This window comes from Lutjanus erythropterus, chromosome 6 (genome assembly GCF_056507025.1).
Source record: "Lutjanus erythropterus isolate fLutEry1 chromosome 6, fLutEry1.hap2, whole genome shotgun sequence".
NCBI lineage: Eukaryota > Metazoa > Chordata > Actinopteri > Lutjaniformes > Lutjanidae > Lutjanus > Lutjanus erythropterus.
The window spans coordinates 37,743,186-37,766,960 of record NC_139322.1 but is presented as its reverse complement, the minus strand read 5'-3'; the positions used below and the strand labels follow the sequence as shown (position 1 = coordinate 37,766,960).

At 40.7% G+C, this 23,775-nt stretch overlaps 1 protein-coding gene across 1 annotated transcript in view; it reads right to left on the bottom strand.

The window, feature by feature from the left end:
* Window positions 1–1,303: 1,303 nt before the first annotated feature.
* Window positions 1,304–23,775, bottom strand: part of bcl2l1 (BCL2 like 1) — a 43,161-nt gene continuing 20,689 nt past the window's right edge. Inside the window, exon 3 of the mRNA XM_084721820.1 lies at window positions 1,304–1,557. Coding sequence (XP_084577946.1) covers window positions 1,414–1,557 — 144 coding nt within the window. The 3' untranslated portion in view covers window positions 1,304–1,413. The remainder of the gene's footprint in view (window positions 1,558–23,775) is intronic.

Genomic DNA, 23,775 nt, shown 5'->3' with positions numbered 1-23,775 from the left:
TGCCAAAGTGACAACATTTGAAAAGAAAAACATGAGTCTTGGGTTACACAACAGTCTAAATACCTAATGATTTATAAAGCCTTATAAATGCATTATAATGTCTTATGAATGTGCATTATAGACATGACTTTCATTAAAAGTGTTACCAAAATGTCCTTACACCTGCGCCCAACTGTTACAGTGTGTTATAAAGCATTTATTAAATGTTTATATACTACTTATAAATACTAAATAGGGGGGTTAAAACAAAGTGTTACCAAAATGAAAACGTAACATCCACATATCCGACCCTGAAGCCAGTTAAGACTGTTTGTCATGCTGAGTGTTGCTGTGACCAGTGCTGCTCTATCTGTTATACGTGTTGCTACGGTATTTGCTGCATTCTTCAGCTACTGTGTGGTAAACATGGACGGTGTGAGCCATGGCGCCCTGCTCGTATGAACTGCAGTTACACTGATTCTGAGAACTTGCCACACACAGTGGTCTGGCACTCAGCAGGCTGACTAAACACAAACAGGATAAAACCAAGGCCAAGTATGACCATGGAGCACAGATGAGCAGGAGCAGTGGGGTTTTAATGGTTCACAAATCCAAAAATCCAAAACGCACCAACAAACACAAACAGGCAGGGGAGTTATTTTCCCATTAGGTTTTTTTAGTTTAAGACTCCCAGGTTTTATTAACTAAAATCTGTTTACCATTCAAACAAAAGCATGAAGGACCAGGCAGGACAGAACAATCAGTGAATGGAGTCATGGATTATGTGTTGGTGATCAGGATGGCTGGCAGGAAATGGGAACTACAGACGCTGCTCAGGGGCAGGTGCTACATCCTCCCCTGCTTTCACTCTCCATATGGCACATAAAAAGCTATTGTAGAGCTGTCTGTGGGGACCAGCAACAAAACAAGCTTCAAGACGAGACATGTAGAGCAGCCCAGGCCCCACGACACACTGTCTCTATCATCAGATAAGTTTGGGTTAACTGTGATCAGTTTTCTTTTGAAAATGGGAAACCAAAATTTGTTAAAACTAATACAAACAAACATGGAGAAAGAAAAATAATACAGGAACCAGTGGAAAAAGGAAACAATTGGTTCAGTGAATGAGTGAATAACATGTCTGTCTCTGTATAACCACAGATTTCTCATCAGGGTGGAAGAAGGTGAACAAATGAATACAAGTGCCTCTTCCTCTTCTTTGTCTTTTTTTTCTCAAAAGTTCAACGACATATGAGGATTCTTAGTCCACTGTGGGATGTGTGAGGGGGGAGAAACAGAAAGTAAACATCATCAGCAGTTCTGACGAGACAAACGGGACCTTCACTTTGACTTCCGTGGTGTGTAGGTTGAGGGGAGTGAAGGAGGCAGGTAAGGGGGGGGGGGTGGTTAGGTGGGTTGTCGCGTTGTCTCCCTTCACAGGCGTTTCTGGGCGATGAGTGAGCCCACCACCACCCCGGTCACCAGGGTCATCCCCGCCAGCAGCCACTTCTTGAAGCTCTCCTGAGACCGCCTGCTCTCCGCCGCCGCGTCCTGCCCGAAGATTTCAGCAAAGTGCTCCTGGAAGACAGAGAAAAAGGGAGAGGAGAGGGTTAGGGCTGATCAGATTTGGCTGGATGCTCCATTCCAGTTCAGCACAACACTAAACTCCTATATCTGCCTACATGACACCATTTACAATTAAAATATGATCTGTATCCGGATACATTATCCACATGAGGAAAGGCTTCCATCTTGAGTGGATTATGAACAAACATCAGCGTAGAGTTTTTCCTGCATACCTCACTAGAGGTATTAGACAGTAGCTTACAAGCATAATTACATTTGCTTTAATCATGCTGTGTGCTTATTTGTCACTGACAGTGATAAAAGATCTGGCACAGAATGACCAGCCATTTTTCAGTACTCGGCAAGATCGAAACCATAAAAATGTTGTTTTGGTATCCTACTCCTGCCCTGCTCCACCCTGCGGTGGGGCGGCTGAAGTGGCTGCCAGCACATCACCTGCGCTCTGTTTCCATCCCTCTTCCTGCTCCAATCACAGTCAGAGTTTGAGGTTTGTGCTGATGTTTAGACTGGGTTTGTTAATCTGCCATGTCATGCTGTTGCACTGCTCTGTGTACGCTGATGCAGCTAAAAAAACAACAACTGGAAGTTGTTTACCAACTCCTTGTTTCACATTCTTTCACCAGCGCATGTTGCCATGGAGATTTTTTTTCAATAAGTGCGCCAGGTAAAATAAAACTATCACTGTCCTGTCAATAAAGGCTAAACCCCCCCCCCCGCCAAAAAAAAAGGAAATTAAAGAAAACAGATAAAACAGTGAGACAGTTTCATATACAATTATAGTGATTATTATTTCTATCCCCTCACTGAAATGTTATCCCTCTGCATTTTTGTAACTTCGATCTGTTTTATCCTGTTACTATAATGCACATGGACCAACAAAAAAAACAGCCAGGAATTACTATCCTGAATCCTGTCCTTTTTGTCCTCTAAATTAACAATTTTAGTACAGTGACAGATAAAATGAACAACATATGAATTTGTAAAAATATTCTGATTAAATCACTTATGCTGCCTATAATTCCTGCCTTTAGTTATTTAAACTGGTCCTGTTCGTTTTTGTAGAATACATAAGAGTATTGCTGATGTGTTTTTACTTGTCTATTGCACTGATTAGACTATCAAAAAAGGGATTGTTCAGGTCATTTGACCTGTTTAAGCCAGCTGACAGAGAATGCTGTCACAACCGTGGGAGGAATTTGTGATGCAAAAAATCCAAAAATAAAGGTTTTGCAAGCTCTTACGGCATAATGACAAGATCAGCTGCTAAAAAAGATGTTTGAAATGACTGTAACACACCTGTCACCTGTGCCAGGACAGGATGACGTGAGTTTTTCATATCATCCACAGAATCTGAAACTGAGCTTCATAATATTAATAATAAAAGATGTTTCTAAATAATTTTATTTTAATCCTTCTGACATGACGCCCACTCCCACATCCTGTCCTGAATTTCACCCATTCTCATCCAGTCACCCTACAGAGGGGTTTCCAGCCGACTTTTCAGGGGAAAGCCCTAGAAAGGGTTAACACGACCGTATTTGCTGAAGACTATGTGAGATGTATTCAAATCTGAACAAAAACCACACGCATTCCCTGAAACTCCCCTTCAAAGAAGAAAAAAGCCATGAGCAGGTTGAGAGAGTCAGGTAGATTCCCTTCTGCAAAGGTCTCTCGGCCTCTAACAGGCAAATTGCCGCTGAGCCACCCACAGCTGGGTGTCCATATGACTGGCACAGCCCACACAGTCACATGTGGAAATTTCCATCCACCGCAGCAAATCACACAGGTAACATCACGACTGGCAAAAAGCCCCAAAAGCTACCTGCATGGATGCTGTGCACAGTAACAACAAGATCTCACTGATTCAAGGAAAAAATCATTAAATTCAGCGTGAGGGTGGCTTTAAAAATGTTCCACCTCCCCTCCCTTCTCCGGCATCCTGTCAGTTCTGCAGCAGATCCCTGCAGAACCGATGCTGACATTCTTTCCCACCGTTGTCCTCAGATTGCCAAGCCTACATTGCCGCCCACTGAAATCATTTCCTGGAAATGAGCTGCAGAGCGCTGCAGTTTTCATATCTGACCAAAAGGAGGCGCCAGCCAGAATCAAATCTCACACACAAAACAGGACAGCAGATCAGCTGAGGAGCTGGACATGGCCCACTGACTCACTGCTGATGATGATGCTCATGTTGTCCACACTACAAAACTCACTGCGCCGCACCTCAGTAAACATGAGCTGTGAGGCTGCTGCTGCTTAAGAGCAAATCATCTGAACAAATGTGAAAATGAGTAATTCAGATGTCTGATTCTTAGTCAGAGGTGGATTCAACAGATGGGACAGAAGCTCTTTCATGGGTGGGGGCAGAATGGGGCTGTTACTGGAAACTCTGCTGAGAAAGGAGACAGGAAGAAGAGAGTGAAAGGACAGAGACGTTATCAGTTAAAGAAAGAATGCAAAACGGGAACGGGAGTGAGGGGGGCGTTGTTACTGGAAACAGAGACTAATTAAGTATCAGCAGCAGTGTTCGATGAGTTCAAGGACCTGGGACGTGTTCCAGAAAGCCAGAACCCTAACCCTGAACTGTGAGTTGACTAACACTGAGACGGGAAACTCTGCACCCTGAGTTAACCACGTGCGTGGTGACTGGAAAAAAAAAAGCCATCATCAATTCAGCTCTAATAAAATTCACCATGGCAACGGGTGAATAAAGGGCAGAACCTCCATTTTAATCCAGTGGAGCTCCACGTATTAATGCATGATACTTTAAAAAAAAAACACTGAAGCAGCAGCAAAAAGACAGAGCCTGAGATGGAGCGGAGAAAACAGTCAAAACTTAATTTTAATTTAGCATAGTCCACTAATTCATTATCTAGCAGACTTGGATTTCCTTAATGGATAATAAAGTGGTGAGGTCTGACTGAATATGATGCATTTGTCTTTTAAATTTATTTATTAAGCTGTAACCTGAAGATGAAATACAAATCTGTAGGCCTATTTCAATCACATTGACATTTCAAATGTATATTTTAAAAAGCTAATAATGATGAAGACAATTCAAAATATTTTACTTATAGACCTGTGATTGGAACCTCATCCAATAATAGTGATTGAGGCCACATCAGTCCACATGATGCAGGAACAAATGACACTCCATGACGAGAGTGTTCAATCTGTGACAAATATGAGGTTGTTACTTATTGATTCCGTGGCTGTGTATATAAAACTTCACACTGAATCATTTCTTTTTTACATTACAACAGTATTTTCCATTAAAAGTTTCAGTACAGGTTCTGACGACCTGACAGTTGCCTTGCAAAAATGAAGACTAATGCACACATTTTACTCTGAGCTGATGGTGAATCCACACTGTGCGATATTTGAAGGAGAGTGAAGAGATCCAGTCCTGGTTGATGAATATCCAACCAGGAGTTTGATCTTTCTCATCTTGATCAATAAAGAAATGCAACAGCACCTGTGTAAACTCACCATGATGTCACCCATTGTTTTGTGGACTACCTTTTTGAAGGTGATATGTTTTAATGCCACTTCTTCCTTGCGATACCTATTCTGATACCTGAACTTGGTGTATCGGCTGATACAAAGTACTGCTCTGTTTGCAGTACATTATAATTGGCTGTGTATTAGCCCTAATCTGATGATATGATATGTATCACGATAGAGGGGCTATGATTGGTGAGATGTCACCGTTTTATTTCCAATTTTAGGAAAACTGTCATCGTATAAAGAACACATCATCATATGCATAAAATCTGAGTTACAAAGTTTTCTTTTTTTTAGCAATCTGAACTGTTAAGACGGGTCTAAACAAAAAATGAATGACTGCCACAAATCTTTGCATGTATTACAATATCACAATACCACAAAACATGATATTGCAATATCTATCAATATTTTCTACCTACAGTGAGCAAGTCAATATTGTGAAAAAAAAAAAAACTGGCATATGTTACCCTGCTAAGAAGTAGCAATAAGTAGTAACAAATTGCGTGATATCTGATCGGTGCATTGACTCACATAACCGCTGATACCTGATCAAGCATTTTAGGCTGTATCAGAAGCATTTCCAACACTGTTACTGGCATCTGAAGAACCCTATTTTGAAGGGGCAAATTTGGCATTGTGGTCATATGGTCAAGTGAGCATATCTGGATGATACTGTGGAGCGTTGCTACGCTTCTACAATGATTAGATCTGACTGAGAACTCAAACACACGCTGTGGTAGGAACTTGTCATTCCCAGGGTAGCCCCGCCCAGTTATATCATCACTCTGTGTTGAAGAAGACTAGTGACTGAGACCATAAACTCATATGGAAACTGTTTACTGGAGTAATAAATCAAGTGATATTTTACCACAAGTACAGGACTTTGCAAACAGTGGAACTGCCCCCTGCTGGCCAAAAAGAATGCATGTTTTAGGCTTCACTTTTTAGACACTATTGCCTAAGCAGAGGGTGACACTGGAGTGTCCTGTGGGATTCCTGAAAAATGTTAGCCTCTAGTCCCCTGGTAGACCTGTAGGTTCGGGGACACCCACAAACTCTGAATTCTGCATGTGGAGTTTCGCTCAAATCAGGGTTTACATAAACAAGCTTGAGAGATGCACAACAGAGGGATGTGGTGGCGTAGGAGTATCATTCCTGAGACATTCCAGGAGTTTGAAGTCATTCTGACTTCTGCTGGATAACTCAACTATGGAGGAGTCTAGTTTCCTTTACGCCCTCAGTTTCTCTTGCTGTATGATGTGATGACATCATCACCATTATCAATGAGCCACAGCAGTACAGACGACTGAGGGAGGATGGTGCTGAGTGGGGTTCTGAGGAAAGAAATTGTAGCTTTGTGGCTAATATTTCTAAGAACATGCAGAAATGTGCTAGTGGAAGATAAGGAAGGAAATGATGCGGTGATGACCTCATTTCTGTGATGTGTGCTAGAACCTAACCAGAAACTAACTGGTAATACAACTAATGCATCACCACAGCAGTAACATACATATATATAATGGTATTAAGATGGTTGCAGTAACATGCATACGTCACATCTAGTTTTTTAAGTTTTATTTTGAGCCCTTTATTACCAATGTCTTAAAGGGTGATACTCAATTTTTTGTTATTGTCATCAAATACCACGAAAAGCCAAAACCAAAATTACATGTATCGACTAACAAGTATTGTCTGAGTATCTAACGCCTGTTATATCTTAGTCCACTGTGCCATTGTATTCCATTGCTATTAAAAACACATCAATGAGCCACAATGACATGTTCCTTCATTATGAACATGGGCACAGTAGTTTATTTCAAATCAATCCCAAATAAACCACCCTGCAGCTGGAAATATACAGTAGAGCACCAAATGTGGATTAGTCCGCAGCTGAAAATAGTCCCTAACAAAAACATACTGTTCGCCTGTTTCTGTAAACTTTGCTAAAAACTGTAGGTGTTCAGCTGTTCTCAGAAATTAAGTTAGCTCAGTTTGCAGCCAATTAGACTGGGACACAGCCTCCACAACCGATGGAGGCCAATTTGACAACCAGGAATACGTGTATATGTGTAAGGTTATAATGTGTTGAAATAAATTAACAAAGTATTCAGTCTGTTTGGTGGCTGTTGCGACACATTCAGAACAAGTAGCTCACTTTGTGCCTCTAGAATATTTATTGTAATAACTATATTAAATATAAATGTACAATGACTAATCAATTAATGGTACAAACTGTGGCCTACTAGTTGACAAGGAAAATCTTTAGTTGGGGGCAGCCCTAATTTCTGCTATGCAAAGTTAGGTTTAGTTTTTCCAGAATTTCCTCTATCCTTTGCCTAATTAATTATTGGATAGCTGTAAGTCCTCTGGTCGATAAAGAGTATTCAAATGAAACATTCTTGGAGAGAAGAATCAGATTTTGGTTGAACTGCTCACAGCCTTTAAACAACAACTTTAAAACGATAGAAGAAAATATAGGCACAAAAGGAAACTACTAACTTCCTTTCTACATTTGATTTAACGTAGATTATAAGCTATGTTACTTTATATTTCATCTAGCTTTCATTGTGTGTTTTCATCATTTTAAAGCTGATCAGTCAATAAAACCAAGCCTTTAAGCTTCTCATGTCTGCTATCTGTGTGCTGTTGTTTGTTTCTTTCAACCCTGTTTGTTCACAGCCAAAGTTCTGTGGTGACCACTGCCTGAAGCAGTCACTGCTCTTTGGTTCTGAGGGGGAGTTGGAAGGCTCTGAGGGGACCAAGAGGGTCATATAGTAGCTCCTTTCATTCATGGTTTAAGCCTTAATAAACACACCAACACTTCCACTGTAAAATACATGCCATAATCCGTGAGCAAACATTCTTTAGAAGCTTTTAGACTTGAGTTGAGTCAGTACTTCAAGTCAATGGGTAGAAATGTGTAAATATGTAACTGAGAGCAACACAAAAGCAGGTTTGGAATCTTTCACTCGAGGCCATGCCGTCTCTCATACAAAGTTCACTCAAGGCGAGAATTTCACCTTCAATTCAATCAATCATTCCTCATCTCTGACTCACTGGAACAGCATGGCCTCACATACTGACCCTCTGACCCACTCCACCAAGGCCTGGTTAATGACTGCGAGGAATCAAAGAGACTATGTGCTGTCTGCTGCCACGGAAGAGTAAATATTTGCTTTCAGCCTCACCTTGACTTCCTTGATACAGCATGTGGACATTTTCAGAAAAGGGAAACTTCTTACTTATGACACACACAGCAACACAGGAGGATACACAGGAGTCAAAGTGAGTCCCAACAGACCACAAAGTGTCTGAACGGTAGAAATATGTGATGAACGGTAGAAATATGTGCTGGAACATGATGACTATGCTTGCATTAATGTAAAACAGTTGCAATCGGCGAGCCAAGGGACTGATAAGTGATACAAAAGTAAGCATGTGACGTGGTGGACAGTGCTGTACATCCTGTAACATGAGTCAGCGTTTTATTGTAGCTTTTAAGTATTTCTTAGTAAAAAAGTTGCTGCTGAGCCCTTCCTGTGAAATACTTGAGAACAATGTGAGGAATGTGGGTGTAGAGAACAAACTACGCCTTGTGATGGTGACTGACACCTGTAAAACGGATATGTCCAGACATGTTCTCATTCTGTGGGCCATTAAATATATGATGAAGCAATGTGTATTGATTATGTGGTAGTGCCAAGGGATGCAGAGGAAAGCTCCTTCAAATGCTGTTCATCATTACTTGTTCATGAACTTGGTGTATTATACTGCAGAGTGTGATGATATAGCATACTGACAGGAGTATACCGATAAATGTTTAATGATAAATATTTAACTGAAGCTTCAATTAGACAGAATATTGTCAATTTGCTCTAATACATCTTGACACAGAATCACCTTGGAGAATCTGGTCAATTTTCAAAATAAAAGACCCCATTCAGACTGGTCATAAAAACAGACAAAAAAGAAAATATTTAACTTCATAGCTAACTGACCCACACTAAAAGCACAAAAAGCAAGGAAAGAGGACGAAATCAAGAGAAATCAACATAATTGACCCTTTGCTAAGCACCGCCCTCCTTAGTTACTGTTGGTAAGTCTGCCAAACTTTCCATTCTCACACTGCATTTATGCAGTTTATAGTGGTAACAGTGGCAGATATAACATCGAAATTGGGAGTAATTATTGAAACATGAGGTCTTTGATTCCTTAGAGAAGTAAACAAAAGCAGTTTCTAATTTCAAGCTGACGACGGTGAATTCTGTCGGCTAAAATAATAACTCAAGCAGATTTTATAGTAGCTGGCTGATGTAAGCTGCTGACTCCTTGACTTGGCTGACTTGTTAACATCTGATACGTTTTAAAACAAGAACCCTGTGAAAGTGTAAATGTGAAGTTACCTGACAGCTGCGTACATGGTATAATGTAAATACTAAGAGACTGAGGCTAAAGTTAGCTTACATCTCAGCAAACATTGGTCGGATGGTGAAATATGGCTGGTATATCTACATGATGACAGAAATACACTCATTAACGTGGGAAAAGGAAGTGCAGGGACTAGGTTAGTGCAGCGGACTTGTAGACAGACCCCTAAGCCATTGTCGTCAACCCACTTTGATTCTGCACAAACCCACATCCTTCTCCTCAAGTCCCCACAGAACAAATGCAGATGCATCTAACAAGTTTGGCTGGAGGTAAAGTTAATGCAGCTAGTAAGCTGGTCTTAGTTAGCCAGACATGCTAATGTTTGCAGCTTACCTTAGAGCAGATGAAGACAGAGTTTAATCCATTTCCATCACATATTCTCTCGTGTTTCATGTTTTTGAGAGACTAAAGAAAAGATGTCACTGTTTGAAACGCAGAGTATCACTCTTCTCAGAGTCTCCTGCCCACCACATCAACATGTAGAGAAATGGAAAGCTTGACAGCTCTAGTCATGGTTGCTAAGCTATGACTGGACAGTTGCTGTTGGAGGGCTTAGCGAAGGGTCAATTAGGCGGGCGAAATGCTCCGCTGCAGAAATGCTTCTGAAATGCTGCTAGTGGGACATGCAGCTGTGAGAAGACTGGTTCAAAACTGTGGCATGGATGTGCCATGCCCAGTGGAATCAATTGGTTAGCTCAACTTTCCTGGTTTCACAGAGCTGATGCTGGAGTTGAAGATGGAAACAGAGTGTAACAAGTTGACAGGTCCAGGGTTTTAATCATGGCCAAATATTCCATGTAGGTGGCCCCCTGTGGCCTTCGCCTTTGCCAACATAGTGTAGTTCCACAAAAATACTGATTCCTTTGAACCTTTTCGTTCCGGTACTTATCAGAGGCTAGCTACCAATATGTCGGGGTTATTGAAGTATGGGTTTAATAAACCAAATCTAACTGCTGCCAGCGTTTAGCTGCTAATGTGATCCTTACAGGGGAACCAGAGACACAGAAGGTGAACTGTGAAAAACAAGAATGGAGGAAGGAGTTTAAGTTGCCAGAAACTGACACAACTAAGGATGTAATTGCAGTTTCCTTCACTAACCAAGAAGTCCAGCTCATTTTTCATCAGGAACAATGCCTTTAGAAAACAACACCTCACAATTCATGGATAAAGTGGACAACAGACAGAAAGTCTGCGTGAAGTTGCCTTTTCTGGGTAGCTTTGACAGACGTTTATATTTGGGCCACCAAAACTTTATTTTGGCCACCAAATTTTGGTGCTTTGTGGCCCATGGGGCCAGTGCTTAAAAATATAAGAGTCTATCAATGAATTCTGATATCAGGCAACAGCTCAACAGTAAATGTTTACAGTTACTGTATGCAAGACCAATACTAGAGCTACAACGATAAATCGATGATTAAGCAATACAAAAAAATACATTTTTTTGTTTCTTTACTCCTCTCTGACAGTAAACTGAATATATTTGGGTTATGGAAAAAACAAGACATCTGAGGATGTCATCTTGGACTTTGGGAAACACTGATCAACATTTTTCACCATTTTCTGACATTTTACAGGCAAACAGCTATTAACAGGTCAATCAAGAAAATAATCAATAGATAAATCAACTATGAAAAAACTGTTAGTTGCAGCCCTAACCAAGACTCTTCTATAGAAAGTATAAGTTAAAACAGCCTTTAATAGAATCCCCGCAAACGTGGGGTGGCAGTTACAGATTTTATTGCAGCAGCCAGACTCATTTTATGTAATTGGAAATGCTCACACAGACCAGAGGGTAGATAGTGGCTTGGAGAATAAGGCTGGTGATACTTGATATTTTTGTTATTGTCAACAAATCACATGTAGAGATCAGAGCCAACAATGTGTTGATCTGTGGTGATCACAGTTGTCTCCCATCTCCCCATTGTTTACTACTAACTACAGTATGGAAATCTTTCAAAACAGGCTACACATATATACCTTCATGTTTTTAAAAGGTTACCAAAAACGCTAACAAAGCTGGGCACTGTAGTTTTTTTGCAGACATTACTCAAACAGAGGAAAATAGTGCATTTGTTGGGCCTTTTTTCAGCAGCAGGACAAATATAACCCCATTTAGGCCCTAAAAAAAATCTTGGTTGTGTATAAATAAACATTTCTAACCATTAGTTAACAGGCCATCTTATTATTTTCATTTCCTCTCATCAGGAAAAATATAGGAGGGTGTTTTAGCCTGCTTCATAAAAGACATTTTTGCAGAATCAACTTGCTGTCGTTTTTTTCCTCTCATCTGTAAAAGAACATACACATTTTAAATCTTATAGAATTCTTTCTGTAGGCTTTTATTTATTTGTTGACCCAAATAAAATCTCCTGTGACCCACCTATGGGTCCCGACCCAGTCTTTGGGAATGAAGCAGTAGGACGCTATTTCTGGGACAGACTTGAAATAAACTACAGGGTGTGTGTTTCTAATAATGAAGGAACAGGTTCACTGCAAGGACACTGTCTGCACGTCATAACATTATTTAAAATCTACTCAGATGGTTTATATTTAAACTCAGAACAATAGCGCCTGCAGCTATCTAGTGTAGCTCCTCCACCTTTGCCCTCTGCATTACCGGTTCCTCTCTGCCTATAAACTTCATTTCTTTATGTGGGAATCTGAAAATATATCTTCCCAGTAGTTTCAATGTAGACTTACCAGAATATCTGAGGGGGCCCTGGTTTATTTCTTTACCAGCATTACCAGTCAGCTCACTGTGCACATGTCAAGGCAGCACTGTTGGTTTGATATGCTCAATCTCCTTTAGTCCCACCTGGCAGGTAAACCCCATCTTTATCTGCTCTCTCCCTTTCCCTTTCACACGGTCACGCCTTTATTTCTTTCTCTCTGCTCCGTTCCCCAAGGAAATCAGGTGCTAGGCAGCGGCCTGCAGAGCGCTTTCAGGCCTTGTCTCTGTTTTTTTTTTTTTTTTTACTGCTTTTCTGTGCCTTTAACTTTGTCTTTCTTCGTTAGCCAGAGAGAAAAAAAGGATGAGGGAAGGATTAGCTCATGAAAGCAAAAGGTTGGATATAAGAGAGAGAAAGGGAAAGAAATAGTGAAGGGGCACAGGGAAGGAGATTCTGCAGTTGGTTGCCACGGCTACCAGAAAGCAGCTGATTAGCGTGTGTGATGTGTGTGTGCTTGTGTGTATGTGTGCGAGTGTGTCTGGGCCTGTAGGTCCATCCTGTGGCTGATAAATGGCCCAATGCTACATGTGGAGAAAGGAGCATTTTAACGATCATTAGCAGCAGCTTCCCATTCATCAGCTTGGACTTGTCTGTTGCTCCGGTGTTGCACCATAACAAGCTGCAACGCTCAAATCCCCTGATTGTGAAACCCCCTGACCATGACACACACACACACACATACACACACACACACACACACGCGCGCGTGCGCCAGACGTTGGCTGACACCTCACATCCTTTTCCTTTTATGCAAAACGGGGCTGGTGATTAACAGAAATTCAATAACCAGGGGACAGTCCAGTCTGAAATAGCATATTACATTAATACTAGTAATTCCATGTGAAATCATGGTGGCAAGATGACTACAGATAGTACCAGGCTTTGTGATCAGCACATACAGGAATACATGTTTATTTCCTCAAGTATCTCAGACATTTACGATGCCCAAACCACCACAAACATTTTTTAAAGTATTTATAAATGCTTAAAGGTGATATCTGTAATATATTTACTATAATAAATCATAAAATGACAATGATATCTCATCAGAGATTAAGGAGACATGTTACAATGAAATACTTGCTTCTCTGACATCAATTCTATAGCTGCGGAGTACCTCTTTGAAATTTCTATTCTGGGCTAGAATTACTGTTATTGCTGCCCATTTCACATTAATTAGACTTCATATTAATGCCGAATGATCGCCGAATGAGTTAGCGTCTGTTCATGACTTGTAGGAAATTATTAATAATCTTGTAGAAGGCGTAGAGGTTTATAACGGTTAAAATGAGCAAAATGTTAATGGAGTTTGGCAGGCAGTGAGACAGGAAGTCACTAATATCAAAGTCCAGAGTGTGTTATTTCAGAGCAGTGGGCTTTTGTTTTCACAGACAATTCGAAAGACAACTGACAGTTATAAACAGCTTATCAATTTATAGTGTAGGACTTGTCATCACTTGTTATTGTCAATTTACGATTTTGCATGTATCCTGCGCTCCTGCGGAGCTCCTGCAGCCTGCAAAGCTTCCCTGATTATGGAGGAGGGGGTGGGGGGAAACAACTCTCTTCAAACATAGATCACATAATGAGAAGGATTTCAACCTATGTAATATACAGTCTATGGCACCAACTCCCTTTTGATGTTTATGCCACTGGGTTAGCATTAAATTTTAAAGCTCAGCTGTGCATGTAAGCACAAGCATCGATACCACAGATGAACAGGTTTTGTTTATAAAGGTCAGAGTCCCTCTGTCTCTGTGTGCAACATCTGATCTAGACAGCTCGCTTTCAACAGACAAGAACCGCTTTCTAGCAACCCGCAGAGCATATGATGTTCAGGCCACACCGGCCACAAGCGACAGCATGAAACTGGTTGCAGAGATGGTGTCTGTGACAAAACTGTGCTGACGTTCGAGAGGAAGCGGAAGGTCTCATTCACATGCAGAGAAAAATCCAGGGTTCATGTGGCTCGCTGGAGAGTGCTCTACTGTGACAGAAAGCGAACAAAAGCTCTTCCCTTTCGACACACATATGCACTCTCACACATAAGGGTTGCTTTGAGTGTCTATGCGTGCAACACTCCCTCTGAATAGCAATGACTGGGCAAAAACAATCTCGATCAACCAGCTTTGAACCAGTCCCATCTAGAATGAGAGGACAAATGAGAACAAGAGGACAAGCGGTCACGCTCAGTGGGGAGCCAGGAAATAGGCAAACAAATAAATCAGTTGCTAATGGCTGAATTTTTCTCTGATGAGAGAGAAATGTGGGTATGGTTAGGTGTGCTTAGCTTTTCAAAAACATTTGATTCTGCTTTTTCATTCTGGCTCTTAGCCTTGAACTGATAAGCTGAATCAACAACCAAGCAGGTTTGCTGTAGAGCTGCAATGATTATCAATCGATTATTAAATTAATTGCCTACTATTCTGATAACTGAATAATCAGTTTTAATAAAATTTTAAATTGCTCTGATTTCAGCTTTTAAAAAGTGAACGCTTTAGTTTCTTCTCCTCTCTGACAGAAAGGAGACATTTGACAACATCGCCTTGAGGTTTTGGAGACACTAATCAATATTTTTCACCATTTTCTGACATTTTATAGGCAAACAGCTATTGATCGATTAAACAACTATGAAAATAATTGTTAGTTGCAGCCCTAGTTTCTTCATATTAGAATCAGGGATCAACAATAAGGCTTGCCCTGGAAAGGTAAAATGCCACGTCGGGCAAATAAATCTGGTTAATTCACTTGATTGACCAGGCAAGTTGTAAAAAGAATTAAACTATTAAAACAATTTTTTCATAGAAAATGGTAAAAAATGTTGTTTGCAGCCTCTCAAATATGGAGATTTCCTGCATTTCTTGGCTATAATAATATTAAACTGAATATCTTTGGGTTTAGAATAACAAAATAAGACATTTAAAGACATCACTTTGGACTCTATAGATGTTTCAATCCTAGATTAAACATGACAATTAACTTTGGTTTTTCTGGTTATTTGATAACCACTAAAAAATCTGTGCAGGGGGCAAGTAAAAATAGACTTTGGGCAAGTAGATTTCTGACTGGACAAGTAAAAGAAAAATGTTAACGCTGAACCCTGCCTAAGATCAAATATATTTGGGATTCAAGTCAGAACCAAAAACCTGTAGTATGAGTTAATTAGTGACGGCCGGAAAGGAATGTTTCTCCTCCAGATTAAATCTGATGGCAGACAACTTTCTATTTCCACACTGTGGAGAGGGCTCTAACTGAAGATGAGAAGACACAGGCTCTTAATACACTTACAAATGTCATGTGTCCAGGCTGTAGCTGAGCAACACTTCCTGCCAGTTGCGACACTTGGATGTGTACATGTGAACGCTGCATGGCCTTGTGTGTGCGCGCACACACACACACACACACGCCCTCTGCACAGAGAACAACGTGGAACAGAACACATCTTGTGTTTTTGTTTATGAGGTAAAGTCACTGTTGCATCTGTGTGACTGATGAAATGTTATTTACAAGCCGACACGGGGAGGTGTCACGATGTTCTGGCTAATGAAACAAGATGATGTCACTGAAGATGAGAGCGCAGGCAATGTGATGTGTGCTGTGACCTCTGCCTCACACCATGACAAAGAGTCTGTAGGTTGATGACAGGATTAGAAATGACTCGGCAAGATCAAACAAAACAGCAGATTAACTTCCAAGATTCAGGTACACTACCCAAGGAAAGAGTACAGACACACAGTAAAAACACATACTGATGACATACTGTACTTGAGATGATAAATCCAATTACATCACCCACATTTTAGCAACATAATTCATACTGAAGACCTTTCTAGAGAATAATGTGATATAAGCCTTACATAAGTATTTGGACTCTTTGCTCTGGCATTTCACATTGAGCTCAAGTGCATCCTGTTTGCTTTGATTATCTTTGAGATATCTTAAGAATAGGGTTGGGCTTTCATGTGAAATGTGTACACCGGTAGAGCCTTTGCAATACCTGGAGCTATTGTCATGTGATCTTGCACAGTTAGCCTATCATGTGTTCTTATGCATCCAGGTAACACAGGTCGGGCAGCAGGACTGCTTATTAGGAGAGGAGGAGAGTGACACTGTAAACACAAAGCAGGAGGAATCCTCACCAGGCTGGTATTTAATTGCGCCTGGTAGCAAGCAACACTTGAAATCATTGTTCTCATCTGGAAACTGAAACCTTCCATGTCAACAAGGCTGCTGTGAAAAAGGTCTATTCACAGCTCTCGTCAGACTAAAACCAGGGTCAGACCTCCAAGAAACTCTAAGAAACTCAAAAGTAGAAAGCTGTTTCTGAAGTTTGAATGTTCGCAGGAGGAGTAGTCCATCATTGTGAAACAGATGATGTGACCACTGGGACTCTTCACAAAGCTGCACGTCCTGCCAAACTCAAAAAAGTACCATGGTCAGGGTAGTGACCACTGTGACAGAACTTCAGAACCTGTCACCTATAGGCCTTTATGATAGAGCGGCTGGACAGACTCCACTCCTTGGTACAGAGTCTGGAGCCGCAACTATTAAATTCTCTATTTTCCTTGGAGCAGCCATTCCCACACTGAAGAATACCACAAACCAATTTGAAATCTGAAAATATTCAACAGCCTACCCAAAACTTTAACTCTGATAAACACACCCGACTAACTGCACCAATGATGAGATCTAAGGTATGTTCTGGTGTTAATGTAACAGGTCACTAAATGTAGTGTAACACATGTTAAACTTGGTCAGACAAATGAGGAATAACGCATAATTTAAATACCATGCCTTTGTTTATTAGTATTGATTACTTTTTAAAAAAAATATCCTAAATATTTTGTGGTAATTTCAAACTTAAAAAAAACAGAAGCTTAAAAAAATGTTTTTATTCGATTTTCATTAGAGATGCACCGATTGCAGTTTTCTTAGCCGATTCCGATTTCTGTAAGGGCTTTTTGTAAGGGTCTGACCTGTCGATTCCGATTTCGATTTTCAGTCTTTTTAAGAAACTGTAATTTACAGCATTCACAAATATTTTTGCAACTTTTCTTGTAAAAATTAAATTAGATGTTCATAATAAAACACTGACTATTAAATATTCATTAAATACTATTGAAATTTTCTCCAAAAGGTTACGGCCAGGGCTTATTATAGTTTTATATTAAGATTATGAATCAGCTGAATGTGATATCGCGAGATTTCCTGGGACGCGATTTCACGTGATTGCCTGTGGAAGCAGATGTAACCAAACCAGGGACAGGCGTGGTGCAACAGTTTGCTGCGGTAAAACTTAGCCGTGAGAAAAACAGATGCAGAAGCTAAATGAGTCTGGATGAGAAAATGTTTGAGGAGACGCATCAATATAGGTTGTTTATTCTTCAGCCAGATGTTCTTAAAAAGATAACCTAAAAATCTTAATATTACAACCACTATAAACCATTTTCACATAACTCTTTGTCAGAGCCACAGGAAGCCACTGAAGAGGGGCAAAAGAGCCCAGCACTGCGGGTTGCAGACCCCTGCCTGCACACTTGGCGTTCCCCAAAAGCCACTTCTTGGACTCTGAGAGCACAAGGACAGATTATCTGGCCTCATGACTCAGACCTGAACAGTTTGGCCTAAACTCCAAAGCTATGTCTGGCAAAATCCATGTCTTGCTCACCACTTGGTGAATACCATCTGTAACGCGAAGCATGGTGCTTCTACGAGGCTGTGAATAAAGGCTCTAAGTAGTTACATAAACGAGAGACTTATTAATAATAAATAAATAAATTAGCAAAAATCTCATGCTTTAGCAGAGAATTACCAGCATTACTGGAAACACCAGGTTGTTTGTTTGTTTTTTGCTGGAACCCTTTGCATTGGCTCCACAACTACATCAACACAGTGGCCTCATTGAAATGAACGATGGTGCTGCCCTTTTACAAACACTTTGGTTTAGTATCAAAATAACAAATAATGACCTCAGTTAACCTCATGACCCTCATCTTTATCAACATCATCATCACCATCATGTGAGTATAATTCCTGCATTTATCATTACCACTAACATTTTTTTTAAATTCTAGTGGCCTGGTGGTTGCATGATGTCAGTTTCGACCTTTTATAGCTTCAAATCTGTGTCCAGTAAGAAACAAATGCCTACAATGCAAGTGCCTGTTTCTCTTTCTTTATCAATGTCCCCATCTTCTTCACGAGTTCCATCTCTTCCTGCTCCTCCTCAAGGACTTCCGTCCCCATTTCATTCTTGAGGCACACGGGAGTCTGCCAAAAATCCCACATGACTGGGATAGGTAGGAATTACTGGAGAGCTAAGCACAGAGCTTCAAGAAACCCACAGCACAGTCAGATCTTGTAATTCAGGCATTAAGCTGATACCCTTTTATGAGCGAGTAGGGAAACTCATGGTTTACGGATTCTACTTCAGCAAGTGACAGGAGCAGACGCTGGGTAATATTAAGAAGGCAAAGTTGAAGCAAAATACAAGGAAAATGGGAATCAAGCACAATCCAAAAAGACAGACTGCTCAAGCTAACAGCCAAAGAAATGAAAAAATACCGGCCATGGGAGGGAAATATGAAAAATACATATTACGTTTGCTGATGCCTGAAGAAGAGAGCATTCAATCGAATCAGGATGCCTAAAATGTGCATGTTTCATATGTAGCTATTTTATATTTAAGCGTTCGCTTGAATAAATAGGGTTGCTGCTAGATGTCGTTCCCCTCTGCTTATTTCTCTGATGCACTGCCAGGAATAAGGAAACATGACATTTAATCAACAAGCCACCAGGCAGCAGCTCCACGCACAAAAGGACCCAACTGTCGCTGCTTTGGAACAAGTTTAACGTCAAGTGGGAGAGTTCAAGAGCAAGTGCTGTGATGATAACTTCAGTCTTTTTATGCATGCCATTTCTGGAAAACCTGAGTTGAAAGCAGTGGCCTCATTTAGAAAAGTCTAGACTTGACATAAGAGATTGTTGCTGGTTATGTAGGGGTATTCCAGTTAAGAATGCATATGCACCCAAGCCTGTGATGAACTTTGCATGTGATAGGTTGTAAACCCCTTGATACTTACCTGGCTTCAATCTCCTCTACCATCGCAGTGATCTTGTCTCCAAAAAGTTTGCTTTTCTCTTTTGGTCCATGACTATTCCTGCCTAAACCCTCTGTTATGCTAGCATTACTGCTCCTACACATTTTCTATTTCGAAATTCCAGACTTCTCTGTTGATTTTTCAGACCATAATCCAACTGTTAACATTCATGTTACATTATGACTATGACTGCTATTATGTTTCCAAATAAGATTGTGAAGATTGTGACTGGGGATAAGGATTTTCAATCCCTGGTACTCTTATGACACCAAGGCTTTGATAGCAGTTCATGGATGATACTTTTTAAGATACTAAATCCATTTTAAAAGAAAGAAAATTACATTAAACTTTACAGTGCAACTGCTCATTTTAAAGGAAGACACTATTCAATGACCTGGTGGTAAAAAAAACCCCAAAAACAATGATCCCAGTCTCTGAGTGTAACAGTGTTTTCTCTACGACATTTAATGTCAGACAGCCAATCACCAGCATTATTAGATCTTGGAACAAGCATGCTGCATGCTTAACAGCTCACTGACACTGATTGAAATTTGGTATTGAAAGACGAGGCTTTTTCCGATACTCGATGGTATTGGAGAAATTCGGTCAGTCCAGCCCTGATTGTGGTTGTGACTTGCATCTAGCTTTCTTTTGTCATTTGGAATCCTTGGCAAACCAGGCTTTCTATCGAGCCAGCCCTTGAAGATCCTGTATTTACCCATTGTAGCCTTTCATTCTACACTGTACACACTACACACAAAAAAAATGAACAAAGCTCCACTGTCAAAGATCTCTGCCCATTGTTCCCCAACTTTTTTTCAGTTTCTGTTATAAATAAGAACCGAAAAAGAGTTGAAAAAAGTTAAATAATAATGTTATAATGTTTGTTCACTGTGTCCATGGAAACGATGATGAACTCAGCCATAAAGTTATGGTTTCCTTATGCAGAAAAGAGTCTATGCTTTTCTGACAATAATGACAACAATGCATAACTCATAAATGTTCAGATAAGCTTAATATTTGGCTATTTGTGATGGAAATGACTAAAATCTAAGGAACCAAATCAAATTTCAAGTATTTTGAAGGTGCAGCTGTGGTAAATTAGCCTGACATATTTACATACATTTACACACTTATATGGCTATAAACAGCCAAAATGATGCTTTGTGATAGGATCCTATAAAAGGGTGACAAATTACAGGAAGTTTCAAGTTTAAAAATGGGTCTTGTGTTAAAGTAGAGTTGTTTTCATTTTGTGTGAAAGGCAAAAGCAACCAGGCTCTCTGACTTACTTCAGGTCTTTATCTAAAAAGAGAGTTATTAGTCAGATATATATTTATTGTGAAAATAATGAATTTACAATTTCAAGCACTTTTCAGTCCTTGAAAACAGTACATTAAAATTCAAGCATTTTCAAGGATTTCTTTGAAAGTAAGTACACAAGTACAGTTGGAAAGGAACTAAAACTTAGTTCAAATACAAATCTAAGAACATTTTTATGAATGAGGCCCCAGGACGATCAAAAATTTCTCTAATTAATCCAAGGAATGAGGATGAGCAGCTTCACAGCACAACAATAACCTGCATGGTATGTTATCATCCATCAGTTATTGAGCCACCTCTCACTCTTGTTGATTTAACGCTCTCGGTTAGATCACTGCCACCTTAAGTGTGAGATCAATGCGGGTGTTGGAGGGGAGTGGTGTGGAGGTGGGGGACAACAAAGTCTGATGATAGATCATTTCCAAGCAGTCGAAAGGAAGCGAGAAGAATGAGGAAATTAAATCATTAAACCTCCTCTCAGTGCTGACAGTTGCTGGCATCAATGTGTCTGTATGTACTCTTTTTGGACCTTGGAGCTGGCTCCGCGTGTCTCTAAGTGTGTGTGAGTGTGTGTGTGCGCACGTGTTGAGCCGGCGGTGAGACCATGAATTAAAGAGGAGATTAATGAGTCAGGACATGGAGGCTCAGACTCCAATCTGTTCCCTGCCCCACTCTGGGGGCCGTCTCTCTCCACAAAACCCCATTCTGTCAGCAAACACACAAGCACATACACACACATATGTGTGGCACAGCGGGAAGGCCAAGGACTCAGGACTGTGTGCGTACGCCTGGCAGAGAGAGCACATGTTTAGGAAAGTGTAAAGATGGAAAAGGAGAACAGAAAGGGGTGTCTGCAGGAGAGAAGATGGGGATTCTCTCTGACAGTATAACCCTCCACCCTGTAGGCCGTCACCCCACCCCCGATACCTCACCATGACCCTGAGACCTGCCATCTGTCTGGAAGACCGAAAAAGAGGAATTAAGAGAGGAAACAGTGAGACTGAGACAGAACGAAAGACACAAAGAGAGGCAGGGAATAGAGACGAAATACAAGAGCAAAATGAGAGGAAACTAGAACAAAAGGAAAAGGGTGAAGCAGGCTGCAGGGGGAAAAAGGCTGATGAAAACCACTGGAAACTGAAACCCATGAGGAGGAACCTGTGTGCAGCAGTAGAGCTCACCAACACACCTCCTTTAAACTACACTTCCCATCACCAGGGCAGGAATTATACCACTGTAATATCATTGCTGTTGGACGCAAACCTTCTGTACTCATACATTGAAAATTATTAAAAAGCGCTACTAACTTTGACTAAACAGCATTCAGTTCATTCAAAAACACAGGGTTTTTTCATTTCCTGAACAGTATGTCCTGGTTTCTGCCCAAAGCAACAAAAAATTGATGCAGAATTGACAAGACGACTGTGAGGCCTTTTATCTTGTGTTTCTAGAATTATGCGTTTTTGCAGATACGTAATAAATTATTAATATATCATGTTTTTTTTTTTTTTAAGTGATGAGAGAGACAGAGAGATGGAAAGAATGTAGCAGTGTGCAGAGTCACAACTTTGACACAGGCTTCCTTAAAGTGGGCTGACATTTACTGTAGACCAGGCCAGCTATTCTCATTTCAGTGACAAGCTGCTGTTCCTTTGCTTTGGAGATGACCACAGCCTTTAACCAGAGTTACCAGTTACACCAGTTAAAAAACTTTTTTCACATATTTGCATGTCATGGAAAGTAGTATCAAAAAGTATCAGTACTGATAAGCTTTTATGAATCGAACACAAGCACACTGTCAAAAATTGTAAGACTTAGTTCAAGTGTAACTAAGAATATTTTGAGAAATGAGACCCCAGAACTCACAAAAACTGATCCGTATTGATAATCAGTATATCAGTATAAATAAAATCCTGACAATGTCCATCCCTAATACACACTATGATGATGCTGTGAAATATAAAAGTGAAACATTTTGCCAACTCTGTAAGACATCAAGTCTGTCAAAAATATTAAAGAAAATATGGAATCACTCAAAACCCCCTCAAAATACTGTTTTGTCTCAATTCTCAAGAATGACTGGCTTTGCCCTAAAAATTAATTCCAGGCCTGCATCACTTATTGTACATTTTTAAAAAGTTCAGCAACATGAAAGAAAGAAAGTGAATCCCCAGAATCACTCCAGCACAGATGAATATCTTTACTCTCTTTCTATTATCTACTCTCTCTTATTGCGGAGCTACTGAAGATATCTTTTGTCTTTATTGCTTTACCCCCTTGGCCATTCAAACAAGCTCTTGATGAATATAACGATGATGGCCTTGATGCTCTTTATCATCATTTAGTCCTCGCGCTATATGAGAGTGGGTGCCACATTACCATGAAATACTCATCAACCCTCTCTATCCATCCCTCTGCTCTCCCACTTTAATACATGCCATGAGACTCACTAATCCCATGATATGCCTCATAATCTGATCACAGATATGAGCATAGAGAGAGAAACAGATAGAGAGGGAAGGACGAGAGGGATGAAATGCAATCAGAGAGGAGAGGGATGCGGGAGGATGCTTTTGCACTCGGCTGCACGAAGACAGAAGATGGAGAAAATAAGAAAGAATGTGTCGCGGGAGGAAGAGTAAGGATGTAGGCTGGAGCAGAGAGAGGTAAAAAAAAAAAAAGATGGGGCCAAGCAGACAGAAGGGAAGGAGAGGGGAGAGGAAGATGGAAGGAGGAGAGGAGATGAGGGGGAAAGACGAGCTCGTGACCTGATTTTAGCACTAAGCCTCGGAGAAGTGGAGCAGCACGTAGGCAAACCCAATGCAGCGTCTTCGCTCTCTGCTCCACAAACATCCAGCTGTTCTGTTCGTACAACACGTGAGCTGCATGCATATAGAAATGTGCACCACACACGAGCCGCAGCATAGCATGCAGTCTAACCTATTAACCTACATGCTGCACCTTCATCTAGCTGAGTCACTAGCCTCGTCTTCCTCTCTGTTTGCATTCCCCCTCGCCATCTGCATCTCTCTGCCCTCGTCTTCTCCTTCGTTCTCGACTGCCAGAACGTCGCCAGACACGTCCAAAGGGGGTGGGGGGGTGGGGGGGCAGCACGTAATGGT